The sequence below is a fragment of the Oncorhynchus mykiss genome, chromosome 2, assembly GCF_057628025.1.
Source record: "Oncorhynchus mykiss isolate SJ-2025 chromosome 2, ASM5762802v1, whole genome shotgun sequence".
NCBI lineage: Eukaryota > Metazoa > Chordata > Actinopteri > Salmoniformes > Salmonidae > Oncorhynchus > Oncorhynchus mykiss.
This window is the reverse complement of record NC_143023.1, coordinates 33,046,643-33,065,605: the sequence shown is the minus strand read 5'-3', so window position 1 is coordinate 33,065,605 and position 18,963 is coordinate 33,046,643. Positions and strand designations below refer to the sequence as shown.

Here is an 18,963-nt window from a genome sequence, read left to right as displayed (position 1 = left end):
GTCTGAAGGTACCACGTTCATCTGTACAAACAATAATACGCAAGTATAAACACCATGGGACCACGCAGCCATCATACCGCTCAGGAAAGAGACGTGCTCTGTCTCCTAGAGATGAACGTACTTTGGTGCGAAAAGTGCAAATCAATCCCAGAACAACAACAAAGGACCTTGTGAAGATGCTGGAGGAAACAGGTACAAAGTATCTATATCCACAGTAAAACAAGTCCTATATTGACATAACCTGAAAGGCCGCTCAGCAAGGAAGAAGCCACTGCTCCAAAACTGCCATAAAAAAGCCAGAATTTGGTTTGCAACTGCACATGAGGACAAAGATCATACTTTTTGGAGAAATCTCCTCTGGTCTGATGAAACAAAAATAGAACTGCTTGGCCATAATGACCATCTTTATGTTTGGAGGAAAAAGGGGGAGGCTTGCAAGCCGAAGAACGCCATCCCAACCGTGAAGCACGGGGGTAGCAGCATCATGTTGTGGGGTGATTTGCTGCAGGAGGGACTGGTGGTGCACTTCACAAAATACATGGCATCATGAGGCAGGAAAATTATGTGGATATATTAAAGCAACATCTCCAGACATCAGTCAGGAAGTTAAAGCTTGGTCGCACATGGGTCTTCCAAATCAACAATGACCCCAAGCATACTTCCAAAGTTGTAGAAAAATGGCTTGAGAACAACAAAGTCAAGGTATTGGAGTGGCCATCACAAAGCCCTGACCTCAAACCTATAGAAAATTTGTTGGCAGAACTGAAAAAGCATGTGCGAGCAAGGAGGCCTACAGACCGGACTCAGTTACACCAGCTCTGTCAGGGGAATGGGCCAAAAATCACCCAACTTATTGTGGGAAGCTTGTGGAAGGCTACCCAAAACATTTGACCCAAGTTAATCAATTTAAAGGCAATGCTACCAAATACTAATTGAGTGTATGTAAACTTCTGACCCACTGGGAATGTGATGAAAGAAATTAAAGCTGAAATAAATCATTCTCTCTACTATTATTCTGACATTTCACATTCTTAAAATAAAGTGGTGATCCTAACTGACAGGGAATTTGTACTAGGATTAAATGTCAGGAATTGTGAAAAACTGAGTTTAAATTTATTTGGTTAAGGTGTATGTAAACTTCCGACTTCAACTGTAGATGTTGTGATAGCGATGGAAACCTCTGATGTTACTGGTCGGATTAGCATACTTAATCAATAAACCACAGAAGGCTTTGGACAGCAGACAGCTCCTACTAGGTTACATTTGTAACCAAATACACTGAGTGTACAAAACATTAACACCTTCCTAATATTGCGTTGCACCCCCCCCTTTTCCCTCTGAATAGCCTCAATTCGTTGGGGCATGGACTCTACAAGGTGTCGAAAGCCTTCCACAGGGATGCTGGCCGATGTTGATGCAAATGCATCCCACAGTTGTGTCAAGTTGACTGGATGTCCTTTGGGAGGTGGACCATTCTTGATACACACAGGAAACAAATTGAGCTTGAAAAACCCAGCAGCACCTACTACCGTACCCCGTTCATAGGCACTTAAATATTTTGTCTTGCCCATTCACTCTCTGAATGGCGCACATACACAATCCATGTCTTAGTTTTCTCAAGGCTTAAAAATCCTTCTTTAACCTGTCACCTCCCATTAATCTACACTGATGGAGGTGGATTTAACAAATGACATCACTAAGGGATCATATCATTCACCTGGATTCACCTGGTCAGTCTATGTCATGAAAAGAGCCGGTGTTCATAATGTTTTGTACACTCAGTGTATGTCATACACTGTAAGTAGGATGTTTAACTATTCTGTAAATAAGTCACATATAAATACCCTTTGAGGTTGCTCGATACAGGAGGCATATGTTTACAGGTGTCCATACAGCAACAGATGATTGCTACTATGCTACTATGTAGTGCTGAATGTTCCTTACTATGGATTTGGACCACTCAAGCAGTCAAATACCAGCCTATTGTTTTTAAAAGAAAATGTGTTGGAGCAGCATTAAAATGTCTGACATTGTAAAACTCAGCAGGTTCTTAATCATTAGGCTTCAAACAAGAGCAACTGCTGACAACGTTTTCATCAACAGGAAACGCAGATTTCTGTACAGTTCCTTCCTCTCCCCCTCTCTCTCTACCTCCTGTATCTGAGCCTGTGTCTGAGGCAATATGTTTGAGATTAGCCTTGATTCTACAGGAGGGGATTCTTCTTATTCTGCAAATACTGTTTCCTGTGTCTAAGGGTCTATCTTCTGTGGTGCTATGTGAAATATGTGTACATACAAATATGTCCCTTCTCCTTCTTGGAGGCAAATAGTCTGTTCATTATTAGGTTTTACTGGCAGCCCAGATATAAACCTGTCTTATTTAGTTTTCAGGAGAGTTCTCTTTCTCTCTCTAGAGGTGTGTGGGGATTTATGTGTGTGGGGTCTGTGTGCATTATGTGTTTGTAAATATACTGTAAGAATGTGTGTGTGTGTGTGTGTGTGTGTGTGTGCGCGCGCACGTGTTACACGTGTGTGTGTTTGAATGCCTGTTTTTACCAACCCCATTTTCGATCCTAGCTTCCATCCTCTTCCCGCTACTCTGATACACAATACCCCCTATACGCCCCCTCACAGCTTTATTGGGTCTTATTATCCTGTTGCTCTGATCCAATATGACAGTATTGATTGTGTTGAAATGCAATCTAGGCAAAGATAGCAGAGGAGTAAACAAGCTAAATTTAACCAAACACTTCTGCCCCAGCCTTCACACAACCCAAATGAGGAACAATGATATTTGTCTGCTGTAAAAAGAGGATATATTGTATCCTCTCATGGATGTTCTTGGACTTTATAAAGAAAGCACTGGGTTGTTGCTCACTGTTCACAGGAAGTGTCCTCATTCTGGAGAATCTTGACCTCACTTCCTGAAAGCTAGGTTTGAACATTTCTGTTTTCAAAGGAGGTCTTGGTTGAAGGTTCATCTCAATGTGCATGAGGCATTGCTTTTCTGTGAAAGCTTGAAATTGTAATGACAAGATACAGAATGTACTGAGAGTGTTTTCATCTTCATTCTCATTCAGTTAGTGGAATTCCAGTTGTCATTCAAAAAGTGTCACTGAATAATTGACACGCACAGCTCAAGACTGCCATGCTACTTACTGCTTATCCTACAGCCATGCTCTCCCATCAACCACTAACGTAGAGCTTCAGACATTCTGGAGCTGTTTGAACTCCTCTGAGCTGTCGTGTTATGAAAAGTCAGACTTTTCAAAAGCATATTCTTTAGTTATATCTCATTAGATCGATGTAGATATGGGAGGGGGCGGGGGGGGCGGGGGGGGGGGGGGGGTTCTCTTCAGATTTCTGCTGTGAGAACCAACACAAGACTCCACTGAGAAATCATCAACCCTCAAATAAACCTGAAGGACGAGAGTAGCCTACCAACGGATGACTTATCCTCAGCTATCGACAAACTTGGGGAAATGCTTGCTAAACGGTGTTCATTCGACTCCGTTGGGCTATCTGGGTTCTCTGAAAACCACACAGAAGAAAAAGTATCGTATTGACAAAACGTCTTCTCTAAATAGTCATGTCAAGGTTTGAGCCCACCTCACCAACACACACTGGTTGGGTGTGCTTTCTCCATGAGCCTGTCTCTCATACTGTGTAAACGGAGTCAATCGTACGTAGCACTAGTCGTCTCTATCTGTTCTCTTTAATAATATATTCATATGTTTTTCAGTCAGTCATTCTCCTGCCTTTTACTTATTTCATAATTCATGGGAACACAGGTCTTGTCCTTCAAGAATTCAGTACATCGCTTGTGAAGTATGTAGGTATCACAGCGTCAATTGTATATATAATAATCCTCTGTCTATAGCAATCTATTCTGGTCATTTAGAAACAAAAGATGGTGTTTCGCAGGCACTGTAAGCAATTCATTATAATAAAGATCATAGACACATTCTGTAATTATTGCAGATCTGTCTCATATTTCACTCATACGTCTGAGTTGTTAGCGAGGTCCCAGGCATTGTTTCCATGGGTTCAATCATTATAGTGCCGGGGATGGTTTCCATGACGATCTACCACCTGTTGTTTGGTGGAGCTCCCATCTGCTGGGAGACTGAGGTGTGAGTACAGGGCTTTCTGTAATGGGAGTTAATGACTAGTGAAGAGGGTGTGGATGATTAGAGTATCTGTTTATTCATTTAGGATAGTGTCTCTTGATGTATCCCACTGGCCCCTTCAGACTCAGTCTGGGGAATCAGTTAGAGTTTGGGGTCCTATTGTTTCCCACATGTCTCCCTAACTTTTGTTACTGCAAATGCTAAGTGCATCTCTATGGAAAATATGAGGAAGAGTAGAGTTATTTATTACTGCTATGTAAGAGAATGAGATGATTCACACCGTGTGTGCAGGTGCAGACACATGTTTTACAGGGCCGGCTGCACATAGAAGTGGATCATCTACTCTATACAGTTGTGAAAACACTTAGTGCCTTCAGAAAGTATTCACACCCCTTGACTTTTTCCACATTTTGTTGTGTTACCAGTCAGAATTTAAAATGGACTAAATTGAGGTACCCCATAATTTCGTAGTGGAATTATGTTTTTAGACATTTTTACAAATTAATTAAACATTAAAAGCTGAAATGTCTTGAGTCAATTAGTATTCAAACCCTTTGTTATGGCAAGTCTAAATAAATTCAGGAGTAAAATTAGCTTAACAAGTCACATAATAACTTGCATGGACTCACACTCTCTGTAATAATAGTGTTTAACATGCTTTTTGAATGACTCTCTCATCTCTGTATCCCACACATACAACTGTAAGGTCCCTCAGTCTAGCAGTGAATTTCAAACACAGATTCAACCACAAAGACCAGTAGGTTTTCCAATGCCTCTCAAAGAAAGGCAACTATTGGTAGATGGGTAAAAAAAAAGCAGACATTGAACATCCCTTTGAGCAAGTTATTAATTACACTTTGTATAGTGTATCAATACACCCAGTCACCAAGATACAGGTGTCCTTCCTAACTCAGTTGCTGGAGAGGAAGAAAACCGCTTAGGGATTTCCCCATGAGGCCAATGGTGACTTTAAGACAGTTAGAGTTTAATTGCTGTGATAGGAGAAAACTGAGGATGGATCAACAACATTGTAGTACTCCACAATACTAACCTAAATTACGGAGTGAAAAAAGGAAGTCTGTACAGAATAAAAATATTCCAAAACATGCATCCTGTTTGCAATAAGACACAAAAGTAAAACTTCATTTTTTTTGGGGGGGGGGGGCAATTTCTGAATACAAATCGTTATGTTTGGGGAAAATCCAACAAAACACACATTTCTAAAAACATGTTCCACTTTGTCATTATAGGGTGTATGTAAATGGGGGAGAAAAAATACATGTAATCAATTATGAACTCAGGCTGTAGCACGACAAAATGTGTAATAATTCAAGAGGTATGAATACTTTCTGAAGGCACTGCATGTGGTTTCTCAAGAGGCCTGTGTTCAGCTGAAAAACATGTAACACCTCATTGATAGTTTTACGCAGCCACATTTTATCATCAAACATATTTGAGTTCACAGCCTTTGATATGGGGCTTGTACTCAGCCCTGAGGTATACCACTATATTGTCTACTACTGCACCGAGGTGTTCTACTCCATTGGGTTATTATTTAAAATGTTGGACCTTTTATTTAACTAGGCTTTAGGTATTGAGTTGCAGTTGGTTCTCCGTACCAAGGGCACTACATGAGATGTTTAAACTGGTGATCCCAGAGGAATGCCGGGGACCTAGGGCTGTTTGCATGTCATTATCAATGTGGATACCGCCTTCCACCCACGTACAATACAGAAACAGACACGCACACAACCTCCGCCACCCACAGCTAACCAGACAGACCTACCATACAGCCTTGTGGTTTGTAATATCTCTCTATATGGAATGATATGATCCCCATAGTCATAGTGGTGGTGATTTATACATCTAGTACAAACACAGACGGTAGGCATTATAAAAACTATTTTGTTTTTCACTAAGACATATTACCCATGTTTTCCTAAGAAGAAATATTCTCACAGCTGGAGCTATGGTCATTGGTATCCCTCCCCAAAACATTCTCATACATTATATAAACCAAGAACAGAAGTAAAGAAGATTATGGACTTGAGAGTAAACAGAAATGCATTTGATGCCAGGGACAAGGTGCCTGTAAATAAGGAATGTAAATCTAGCCTTGTTGAAGGGGTCTAATCCTTATGTTAATCACAAGCTACTTTGTCAAATTCTAATCTCCATATTTTACAATTCAAATTTTGGATCTTCCAATCAATTGGCGTTGAACACTTCTCTTATTCAAGTGTGGCTTCTTTCAATGGAACCCTAATGTCAGAAAATGTTGTGGAAATGGACTCCAACCTAAAGGGAGGAAGGAGAAACTCTTGTACTGTTGTGGAGACAGACTTGGGTTCAAATAGTATTTGAGATCTTGAGTGTTTACTTGATCCTGCCTGGAGTGCCAAGTGGGCAGGGTTTTCACTTTTGGGATTTTGTTCCCGATTGGTTCAATTGCGGCCAGGCAACCTCTGTCAAACACAGCTAAAGTATTTGAAAGATTCAGAATACTATTTGAACCCAGGTCTGCTGTGGTGCACTGCTGAATGTCGTCAATGGACTCATATGGGCATTGATAAACGCCTGCTTATTTAACACTGCTTGTCTCTCAAGAGCTGCCCGTCTCCGAGCAACAGGGCTGTCAACAGATCTACTTTCTCAGAAAACTTGCTTCAGAGACTTCCTGTCAAGAAAATCTGATGGGGGGAGAGACTTAATTCCAGAGAGCCCTTTTTTCCTATTTATAAACCTTTTTACTGGCAGAACAAATTACAGGTAGTTTTCCGTCCATCAAGTCGCCGAGCGCCTTTTCATTTAGCCGTCGTAACGTACAGTGTTTAGACATTTAAAGAGGGAGCTTTTAGTTAACTCTGTGCTTTTCCACTCTTTTATAAGCTTATGTCTGGTTGTGCTGAGATTGAAAGTAGCAGGGGATGCATATGTACATGGTGATCTACAGATGGACGCTTAAATGCACTGTCTAGACTTCAAAAGTACAATTACATGAGCATTTTAGCAGTCCTTGTTGGAGACTCACTGCCTAGTCAAACGACACACTAAACCAAAGCTCTTCATCGATTATGCCTGCTTCGGACGGGTCCAGTCTCTCGATGACCGCCTACTCTTCTCATGATGCAGTCTGTTACGGTGCCACTGTGTAAGTTGTCATAAGACTTGCATCACCTTGTAATAGCATCTTGCAAGCTAGCAGTGACTCTTCCTCCCTCTGGAACATGACCCCTGGCAGTAGTTCAGTTTTAAATGATTAGAATGTGGTCATCTTCAACACTGTATCTGAGAAGGGAACAGGAGCAGGTTATCTCCCACTTCGCCAGAGCACAAGGTGTGAATGCCCGTGTGTGTGTGCGCGCGTGTGAGAGAGCAAGCATACATGTGTGTGTGTGTCTGTCTCTTTGTGTGTGTTTGAGAGATTGTGTGCTTACCGGGGTTGGTGTGCCTAAGTCTTAGAGAGCGTGCATTTTTGTTTACTTCTGAGCGAGTGGCGGGCCAATGCACAGCACCAGCAGGCCTCTCACAATGACTCATTAGTTAGGTAATTAAGGCACAAGGCTGTGCCCCCGGGGCTCCACAGTGGAGCACTGTGAGCTAGGACTGCTAATGATACTAGGCCCAGAGCAGAGAGAGATGGAAGGAAAGTATGGTCCATAGGTTCTGCTCTCCACAAAGGAGGGTGGTGGGGGGAAGAAATGGGGGAGAGGTGCGGACAGGGGACCTGCCGGCATTTTCATTATGGGTCTATGAAAGCTAATGACATAGGACAGGGCCTGGACAGGGGATACGGGTCCAGAGGTTGTGCTCAGTGGAAAGAAGGGTTCAGGGTGAGTATTTTAATTGGACACAGATGAGGGTATGAGAACTTTGGATACTTACTGTATACTGCAAGGGTGGATTAACACAGACTTTAAATGGTCTTCTGTGGTCATTTGTAAGGCTTTATGAACTGCCGTAAACCCCATAGGTATCCCCACAATTCACGACCATGTACTCCCGTTAGGGGAGAAATAGGAAAGGGCCTGGACAGGCTATTGTCATTTTGAGCATGGTGCTACATTAGTCATTGTCCTTTGGATGACATATTGTAGTATCCTAATCAAATTACAATATGGAGGCCCCTTCCTGTATGGTTTAAGGATATTCTACTCTACAGTATGCATATCGTTTTGTCATGCAAAACACCACTTCCCATACCCTGAACTCATAGCAGCTAACTTTTTCAATTGAATGAAATGATACTATAAACTTCAAGTTGTTTGTACATCAGTTTGAATATGATATTGTCCATAAGCAAAATGAGTTATTAGTGTGGTAGGAAAATATACAGCGCTTTAATTGTGATGAGGGAAAATGATGCTGAACAGCAGATAGGGAAAAGTGAAACCTTCTTCCTGCTGAGTCCTAATAGCTAATTTATTCCGGGTCTATTTTTCCCCACTCAAGTTTCATGCAAATCGTATTGAACCATGTCCCCCAGTGGCGGAGTACCGAGTGTCGGTGGAGCCCACACGCTCAAATCTCTCAGCTTATTAATTTCCTATTTACTCATTTCATTTTTAATACATTGACTGATGGAAGTGCAACAGCCGAGCTCAACGGTGCTTACATGGAACTGATGGTAGAGGGCAAATGAACAATTGAGCCGGTGTCATTATAAGGGATGTCAGAGTCTACACATGTCTTAATGCTGTATGCCAAGTGGGGTGTATGATGCTATTATATTGTAAACATATTGGCACTGCAACATTGTATCATTAGAGGATGTCAAAATAGTGACATCTACCCATTGTAGTTAGAGTATATTTCACCTGGGCTGACATTAGTTGAATGTCACCTTTGATGACATATGCCTCGCATTATATAATTAAGTGATACTGCCCAAGAAGCCAGTGTTTGGAGGATATATTGGCACGGGTGTTAGGCACGAAACGAAGTCAATGTCACGGCTGGCTGAAGGACTGGACCAAGGTGCAGCATGGTAAGCGTACATTTTCTCTTTACTAAAAATGACGCCGACAAAACAAAGAACAAAACCAAACCGTGAAGCTTTGGGCTATGTGCCCTGAACAAAGTCAAAGTTAACTTCCCACAAAACAGGTGGGGGAAAAGGGTACCTAAGTATGGTTCTCAATCAGAGACAACGATAGACAGCTGCCTCTGATTGAGAACCACACCCGGCCAAACACATAGAAATAGAAAATCATAGAACATAGACTGCCCACCCAAATCACACCCTGACCAAACCAAAGTAGAGAAATAAAACGCTCTCTACGGTCAGGGCGTGACAGTCAAACACTGGCTTTAAGGACATAATCACCTTTATACAACGGGTTACCAACATATTACAATAATGATTGACATTTTCATTAAAAATATATATTTTTATGATTTTATTCATACAATTTCACCCTTCCACAAGAAATAGTCCTGACACAAATCTAGGGTTGCTACCCAAGCTGTTCGTTCTATCGGTTCGGTTGCCAGAAATGCGACCCAGTCGTTCAGTCTTTTTGTTGAGTGTCTACGGACGCGACCCAGGAATTCATTCTAAATGTTCCATTGCCATATTGGCTGGCAGCATTCTTATCCCTTGCTTGCTAGCTAGCCAATTACGGCTAACTTACAGTCACGTTAAACAGTGTAGCCAGAATAACAACGAAGTAGCTGCATTAGCATTTGTTTAAGCTGTTTAACATTTCTTTAAGCTGTGACATTTATTTGGATACATTCATAACAAGGAGCTGATGATGCACGATTTCACCTGGCATAGAAAATGTGCTTTCTCGTCAGGACACTGTTGTTCACAGGAGCTAGCCAACTACACAGCTAATACAATAAATTCAAACTGAAGCTGGAAAGACTTCAAAACGTTCAGACTTCCCAATTCCCAAAACATTCATTACTATGGGACAGCTGGAGGTTGAATTTGAATATTGAAACAATGTTGCAAATGTTGGAGAGACAGACAGCAAGGTTTATACAAATCTCTGCTGTTGAAATCTAAATGTTAGTCTAAAAGAAATGTGAGATAATGTCTTGATGCTTTTTATAGTGGAGATCAAGTTTATAAATTGCCTGGCTGGGCTGATGAGACAGCAGATTGCGCAGCCAGATGGAACAGAGTAAATAGGCATTTTAACGTCATAGATTTAGTCGGTGGTAACTTGTGGAATAGACACCGTCTGGAATGCGGTTTTAACCAATCAGCATTCAGGATTAGACCCACCGTTGTATAATATGTCACATTTACAGTGCCATCAAAACGTTACTCACACCCCTTGACTTATTCCACATTGTTGTGTTACAACCTAAATTCAAAATGGATTAAATATTTATCTGCACACAATACCCCATAATGACAAAGTAAAATCATGTTTTTAGAAATGTTTGCAAATGTATTGAAAATGAAATTCAGAAATATCTGATTCACATAAGTATTCACACCCCAGAGTCAATACATGTTAGAATCACCTTTGGCAGTGATTACATCTGACACATTTGAATAAATGTAGGTTTTGAAACGTATGAATGCGTCATAACCGGCCATAAAATAAAGCAATATACTGTATGTCACATCAGGTGTAAATATATGGGTCATGACAGTGTTACTACAATGTTGTTGATCCATCCTCAATTTTCTCCTTTCACAGCCATTAAACTCTAATTGTTTTAAAGTCACCATTGGCATCATTGTGAAATCCCTGAACGGTTTCCTTCCTCTCCGGCAACTGAGTTAGGAAGGACGCCTGTATCTTTGTAGAGACTGAGGGTATTGATACACTATCCAAAGTGTAATTAATAACTTCACCATGCTCAAAGGGATATTCAATGTCTGTTTTTTTCTCTTCACAGATCTACCAATAGACCCTTGTTTACCAGGCATTGTAAAACCTCTGATCTATGTGGTTGGTTGGTTTGTGTTTGAAATTCACTGCTCGACTGAGGGACCTTACAGATAATTCCACTTTGACATTTTGGGGTATTGTGTGTAGGCCAGATAATTAAATCTAAATTTAATTAAATTACATTTCAGGCTGTAAGACAACAAAATGTAAAAAAGTCAAGGGGTGTGAATACCCAGGTGAAATATACAGCCTCTGTGAAATATACAGTGCATTCGGAAAGTATTCAGACCCCTTGACTTTTTCCACATTTTGGTACGTTACAGCCTTATTCTAAAATGAATTCATTCATTTTTCCTCATCAAGCTTTTTTATTTACCCCATAATGACAAGGAAAAAGCAGGTTTTAGGAAATGTTTGCAAATTGATCAATAAAAAAACACTGAAATATCACATTTACATAAGTGTTCAGACCCTTTACTCAGTACTTAGTTGAAACACATTTGGCAATGATTACAGCCTCAAGTCTTCTTGGGTATGATGCAACAAGCTTAGCACACCTGTATTTGGGGAGTTTCTCCCATTCTTCTTTGCAGATCCTCTCAAGCTCTGTCAGGTTGGATGGGGAGCATCGTTGTACAGCTATTTTCAGGTCTCTCCATGTTCAAGTAAAATTTAATAAAATTGTATTTTTCACATTTGCCGAATACAACAGGTGCAGATCTTACCCTGAAATACTTACCAAGCCATGAGGTCGAAGAAATTGTTCGTAAAGCTCTGGCTGGGCCACTCGAGGACATTCAGAGACTTGTCCAGAAGCCACTCCTGCGTTGTCTTGGTTGTGTGCTTGAGTGTTGTTGTCCTGTTGGAAGGTGAACCTTTGGCAAACTCCAAGCGGGCTGTCATGTCCCTCTTACTGAGGAGTGGCTTCTGTCTGGCCACTCTACCATAAAGGCCTGATTGATGGAGTGCTGCGGATATGGTTGTCCTTCTGGGAGGTTCTCCCATCTCCACAGAAGAACTCTGGAGCTCTGTCAGAGTGGCCATCGGGTTTTTGGTCACCTCCCCGACCTAGGCCCTTCTCCCCCGATTGCTCAGTTTGGCCGTGCGGCCAGCTCTAGGAAGAGTCTTGGTGGTTCCAAACTTCTTTCATTTAAGAATGATGGATGCCACTGTGTTCATGGAGACCTTCAATGCTTCAATCCTTCAATGCCTTCCCCAGATCTGTGCCTCGACACAATCCTGTCTTGGAGCTCTACGGACATTTCCTTCGATCTCATGGCATGGTTTTTGCTCTGGCATTCACTGTCAACCTTGGGACCTTATATAGATAGGTGTGTGCCTTTCCAAATCATGTCCAATCAATTTAATTTACCACAGGTGGACATCTCAAGGATGATCAATGGAAACAGGATGCACCTGAGCTCAATTTCGAGTCTCATAGCAAAGGGTCTGAATAATTATGTAAATCATGTTTTTCTGTTCTTTTTTTCACTTTGTCATTATGGGGTATTTTGTGTAGATTGCTAAGGAATTGTTTTAATTTAATACATTCTAGAATAAGTCAAGGGTTCTGAATACTTTCCGAAAGCACTGTATATCACTAATGTATTGTGTAGTAGGACCAAGATGATTGAAAAGTATTTGAAACTTGTTTGGATCATCATGTTCTTGGGGATGACTCACACACAAGAAAATGGCTTCATGTGCACATGTGGTCAATGCCAGGCAGTTGCCATGTAAAGAAGATCAACTGAACTAATAACTTTTTATTTTTTTACAATAATAGGATCCAACAGTTAAACTTATTTTCATCTAGTATGGCCTGTGTGTGGACATAACCTGGAGAAACAGATAATATATTTTTTTAAATCCCACATTTTGTTTACTCTTCATTGTTAAATGGGAGTATTTTGTTTGATGACTCTGTGCTAACAGAATTTGACAGAAAACTAATTTATTGGCTGTCAGCCAGGAGCCTTTTCTTTCATTATTTGTCAAGGTACGATTCATTTTTTCCCCTTCTGTTTATGTAAGTTAATTTATTTTCTGGGTAAACAAAAAAAGGGAAAAGAAATTGGCTTCCAATTTGTTGATAACGTTAACCAGACTGCCTCAGTCTGAATATGGGCTTTTCAAACAAGGGCCCTCACGTTTACGATATTAAACGCAAACATTGACTTGAGATATACATATACTGCACAGAATCTAATCTGAATTGATCTACTTAAAAAAAATGGGTTTCTGTATGGATAACAGGGTCTTATTGCCAAATAAACGCTCTCACCGCATCACACATTTTTGTGAGACCTCACATTACCCTGCACTAGGCTTCAAAAGAGATGTTTGAATGATAAATATACATATCGGTTGGTCACCGTATGACGGCTTTTGGATTCGATGTCAGGATCAGCTCTCATAGCGATTAGAGGCAACTTAAAAAGTCCCCTATGGGTGTGTTTCCATTGGCTCTTCATGAAAAACATATTCTATATTTACTCATCTCAATGGAGTGTTCAGAAAGTAAGCAGAGAGAATTCTAGTCACGTTATTATATATACACCATCTCACAGACCCAGCATACATACACAGCACAGAACCAAGCCTCAAGGGAAAGGAAAAAGAGTTTGTGGATCATCAAAACAAGAAAATAAAATCACAGATCACAGAAGGATTAATTACATTTCCAACGGCAGTAGGGCAGAAAAGAAATGATGTTCCACACATTTTGAGAGGGTGGCCTATTTCTTTTCTCTGTCATGCCTTTTAGCTCTGGAAGCTCCTGTATTGTGTCGGAGTAGGACAGAGTGTGATTGAGAAAATGTGGGGATATTTTTAGCCAACCAGTTACTGGCCTGAGGGGAAAGAGGATTTTTTTTGTAGCTGTTTCACAATGAACCTCTGGTTCCATGCCCAGGAGAGACTTCAGATCCTCACTGAATCAGCTTTCATCTCCTCCACAATGCTGCTGTTTCCTGGTTGGCATTACAAGCTCCACTGCTCCCCTTTCCTCTATTGTTGTTCTGGTGATATACTGCAGGGTTTCCCAAACTCGGGCCTGGGGCCCCCCGGGTGCACGTTTTATTTTTTGCCCTAGCACTACAGAGCAGATTCAAATAACCAAAGCTTGATGATGACTTGGTTATTCGGCCCAGGACAGAGTTTGGGAAACCCGATATACTATACTGTTAGTCACACTATTGTGTTACAGTAGTGTGCTATAGACTGGTAGAACAATTTAGTTATTATATTAATTCACAGACACTCAGTTAACACAGTGAAATGTATCAACCAAAGTAAATGGCAAATAGAAACAGGCACATTATGTCTTTTTGATTTGTGGTTTGACTGGGAAAACACTAACTTCATCATTTCGCTTGAGAGAACCCATGTCTGTAGCACCATCACTCTGTTGGATCTATTCAACCACAAATGCTAATGTGAGAGTTACACTAATTTTGTCCTAAGCATTTTCTTGTTGATGACATGAAGTTGTGAATATTTCTCTATGACCAAATGATCCTTCCCTGACCGTGACCCCTCATATACTTTCCGTTCCGACGTTCCCATGGACTTTGCCTTTTTCTTCCCACTTTATGCCGCATTGATTCCAATTACAGCAGTGACATTCCCACAACTTGTTTCACCCCTCCTCCCTACCTCCATCCTGCTCTTTGTCTTGACTGTCTCCCAAGCGGGCAAACTGTTTGGACCTGTTTAAATGTCGCCTCACAGCGTGTTCTGGAGCTGTGGATGGCTTGGCCGAGCTGCTTGGATTGTGCTGAGACGACTAGGCTTAAAATACACCCCCCCTCCTTCTCCCCCCTACGTCAAAATATCTGGTCACTCAGCGAGTCTACTATCTTGTTAATTCCAAGCGTCTGTCTTCACCACTGCTATTGCTATTGGGAGGTTAAGCCCTGTCGAGAAGGCATCAAAGCTGTCCTCGGAAAGCGGCTCGTATCATAGAGCTAAACAATCAGCTTTGATTGGATTTTTATCCTGTCTTATTAACTCTCAGACCAGGGAGCCTTAGCCAAAGGCATGATGCTAATTGCCAAAACAAACTGAAAATGCTCCGTGGATCAACACTGACATCCGGTCCTGCTTACGTTTGGGTTGTTGTACTGCAGTAAAGTATTATGACATTTGATAGGGATGTTTTCTGTTAGGCAATTTGGTTGACCTCCCTCCGTATCTCTATTTGACCTGGTCATGGATGAGTTCAACTAGATTCCATTTGAATGTAACCTTTTTGTGAGACTTTTCTTGGCTGTACATGATAGTTCCCTGTGTATGTTTAAAATTCCGAAGGAAGACCAACAGCCGAAACGCTTCGGTTCTACTTTTAACAATGAAGCTTTTATTTATTGAATTCCATTGTCCTCCAAAGGTTGCTGAATCTCCTCTCTGTTTATCACTTTTACCTGAATTTGAGTATCATTCACTGGACTACTACTATAGTCAGTACTATCACTATAACTTCCACTACCATGTCAAAACACCTGAACCAACCACACACATGTTCTTCAGAATCTGTACCTTTTCTCGTTCCCTGTCTTTCAGATGGCTCATCTACACTGTGTCTTTCGTCTGTGCGGGAGCTCCCAGCCCAGCTCCAGGACCTGTACCAGCAGGGCTTCTCCCTAGTTGCCGTTCACCCCTTCATTCATCCCTGTGGCTCCGACGCAGTCAGCCCCCAGCACCAGCTCTACAGGGCCGTGCTGATCCGACTCGATGATGGGTACGAGTATATACACATTGCACTTATTCAGAGCACCTTCATTGACACAATTAGCAGAAGCCTTATCCAGGGTCAATACATTTGTGTTTATGTAAGCTTTGTCATTACGTAATATGTACAGCAAATAAAAATGTATATTACTACATGGATGTAGACATTGGTATTGCAGAGGTTGTTTTGGGCTAGCTGTCACAGGGCTGTTGTTTTGGTCGTTAGCAAGCAAATAATCTCTTTCCAAGCTTTTGATGCTCCGGCCAACATGTGGAATGGGCCAAAGTCACAGCTGCCTCCCCATGTCTGCCCTCCACCCGGGCACCTGTCAGCGAGCCCTGGGTGAGAGTCAGCTTGGATCAGGGCATGGTTTTACTCCAAGTGTATGTGAAGGGCATGGTGGGGTGGTGCTGGTAGTGGTGGTTTCCGGCTGAAGCCCTGTCTGGCTTGCCTTGTGTGCCCTGTGTTCTACCAGCTGGCTGTTATGAAGGACAGCGGTTTCATGCGTGTTAGGCCACATGCAGGTCTGTCTCTGGGAATGACTGCCTGTGTGAAGCAGAACCAGACACTTACTAGTCACTTTCCCCACAGAGAGGTTAGAGGGGCAGCAGTTGAACCTCTCACCCTCCCCTCTTAACAGTGTTTTATGGCCTGGTCTGTTCTCTCTCGTGGATCCAGAGCCCTGGGGTCGGACAGTGACGCCACACTCCATAAATCCCTGGACTCTCCTCTCGTTGAATTATGATCCAGGAATTAATCTCGAGATTCCTAAAATAAATAATTCCAAACATGGACAAATCATTCCTGCACATTCCTCATTGTATTGGGGTTTAGGCTCCGTGCCCTGTTATTCTTGTTTTGTGCTTCCTGGTTGCCTAGTGTTGTCTTGATAGGATCAAACCATTTGGCTGGTACAGGTGGAGGGTTTAGTTAGTTGTAAAGCACAACAATCCATCCACTCAGGTGGCTCTTGCCTTCTTTCTAAAGACAGCCTGTGCCCATTAATGAGCTCCTATGGTCTAGGGAAATACATCACACCTCTCTCCCACTGTCTCTACACAAAAACCACTCACAAACAAGTTCCAGACACTAATCCTATGCTGGGAGCACATAAATATTGATTTTGTATGAAATGGGATGGATGAATGGGCAGCAGCATGGTTTTTACACACCGACATGGTTGCCTTCCTCTGAAGGAAAAAAGAGAATATGAGGAATAGAAAGCGGTAGAGAGAGAAAACAAGATCACAGCTGGAGTGTGACCGAGAGAGCGGGAGTTAGAAAGAGAGAAAGGGGAAAGGGCTGCCATCCTTTGATGGCTCCGGCCAAACCGTCCTGCTTTATCTCAGAGTCTGTCACCGTGGAGACGGCTGCTCACATCAGCACCAGCCCCGGGGGGGAGGGGTGGGATAAAAGAGAAAGAACAAAAAAAAAATCAACCAGGTAGCATCTTCCTCTCCTATTCCCTTGTCAGTCCCTTGAATCAGGGAGCCAAAACTGCAGATGACAGCGCAACCATTCATCACTCTCCCAAAGCAAACAGACCCAAAAGTGTCTTCTTCGCTCTGCAGTGCGCTATGCGTCAGCTGGAGACAGACAGAAGGAGAGACAGACAGAGGGGGAGAGATAGTGTGTGTGTGTGTGAGAACCAGAACAAGAACAGCAGCTAGGCTATGCTTAGCAGCAGCTGGATGTGCTGTGTTTAGTATGCACACAATGTCTCTTTGGATACAATCCCAACCAATTTTCTACAGTATTAGCCCCAATTGTAAAGCCTCAGTGAACAAGGGTATAGCTGCACAGTAGTGTGACATTGCAAAAGCTTCTAGAGACAGGAATTACACAGGGGCGGGTAGCTTATATAGAGCTGGGAGCCAGTATTGTTCATGTTAAACACTGTCACCTGGAACAACTATTTAGTTCAAGATAAACTCTCAAACTTGTATAATTTCAGCCAGTAGTTTTGAAAGTGGCGCTCACGAGCCAAAAGTGGTCCCTTTTTTGTGTGTACTATGTCATCAAATTGGGTACTACAGTACGTCATTCATTTTGTATGATATGTTATGTCCTGCAAATATATTTTCAATCCAATATGTACTATAGGTTCCGAATTTGTTGTGCTTGAGGTCCTGGAGTGCATCTTTAAGTAGGCCATAACTTTAAAAGCCTGTTGTCTCTGACTGTGATTTGTCACTGGTGACCGTGGTAACCTGCTCAAATCTGTGGATCAGAGAGAATGGATAGGACCATTTTAATTTTCAAATGTCAACTGTCAAATTTCCCAATGTTCAATTTGGTTGCGGCGTAGAGGGGTTACAGTTCAGCAGGCAGTGTCTGATGGGATATATTCATCATCTATTGGATAATTGTAGAATTCACATGCGCTCGGGGAGAGAGCTGTATGGACCAGAAACCATTAGAGGGGATTCGTCCAAAGAAATTATTCATGACTCTGTGAAAAGCTGACATTAGAAAAAGATGTGCTATATTATTAAAGGCCAGGGATGAAAGATTGCTAAACACAGGTTCGATGGTGGAGCCTGACCGAGCCGTTGTCATGGAAATTGTGATTTTTGGAATTGCGCTTTTGGCGCCCGATGTGAGGGCTTCTGGGTTTAAAGCTACATTCTGGGTTTCAAAAAACTTAATCACGCCCAACTATATCAAGAATTAAAATAACCATCCCCAGATTCCAAATCCCAGAATGTGCCTTTAATAGTCCCTGTGGTCCGGGACACAGAACCTTGAACGGTTGAACCTGACTGACAGTGCAGCTGAATAGATAGCAGCAGCAGTCTGCATAAGGAGTGGGAAGTCCGGCAGACGTACACCCAGGAGGAGGCTGCAGTCAGACCAGCTGCAGGCTGGAGCCAGGCATGTGTTTGACACTTACTCTAGCAGCCTGGCGGTAGACAGCAGATCAATGGGGTTGAATGCAAGTAACCTGGTTCACACCGAGAAAATGGACTGCAGGTGATGGGGATATTTTTAAAGAAGTCCTTACCTCTAGAGAGGCGATGGGAGACTAGTTATTTTCTCCCACTTTGTCCATTATGGATTTGAGCCCTCTGTCACGGCCGTCAAAAGAAGTGGACCAAGATTCAGCGTGGCGAGCGTACATTTTCCTTTTTATTCAAAATGTCTCCAACAAAACAACAAACGAAATAAACAACCATGAAGCTTACAGGGCATTAGTGCCACAAACAAAGTTAACTACCCACAACAAAAGGAGGGAAAAAGGGCTACC

At 42.1% G+C, this 18,963-nt stretch overlaps 1 protein-coding gene across 2 annotated transcripts in view; it reads left to right on the top strand.

The window, feature by feature from the left end:
* LOC110487899 (raftlin) overlaps positions 1-18,963 on the top strand; it is a 70,976-nt gene that overhangs the window by 14,434 nt on the left and 37,579 nt on the right. For both annotated transcript variants that reach the window (XM_021559825.3, XM_021559819.3), the window contains exon 3: positions 15,548-15,725. In XM_021559825.3, coding sequence (XP_021415500.3) covers positions 15,548-15,725 — 178 coding nt within the window. The remainder of the gene's footprint in view (positions 1-15,547; positions 15,726-18,963) is intronic.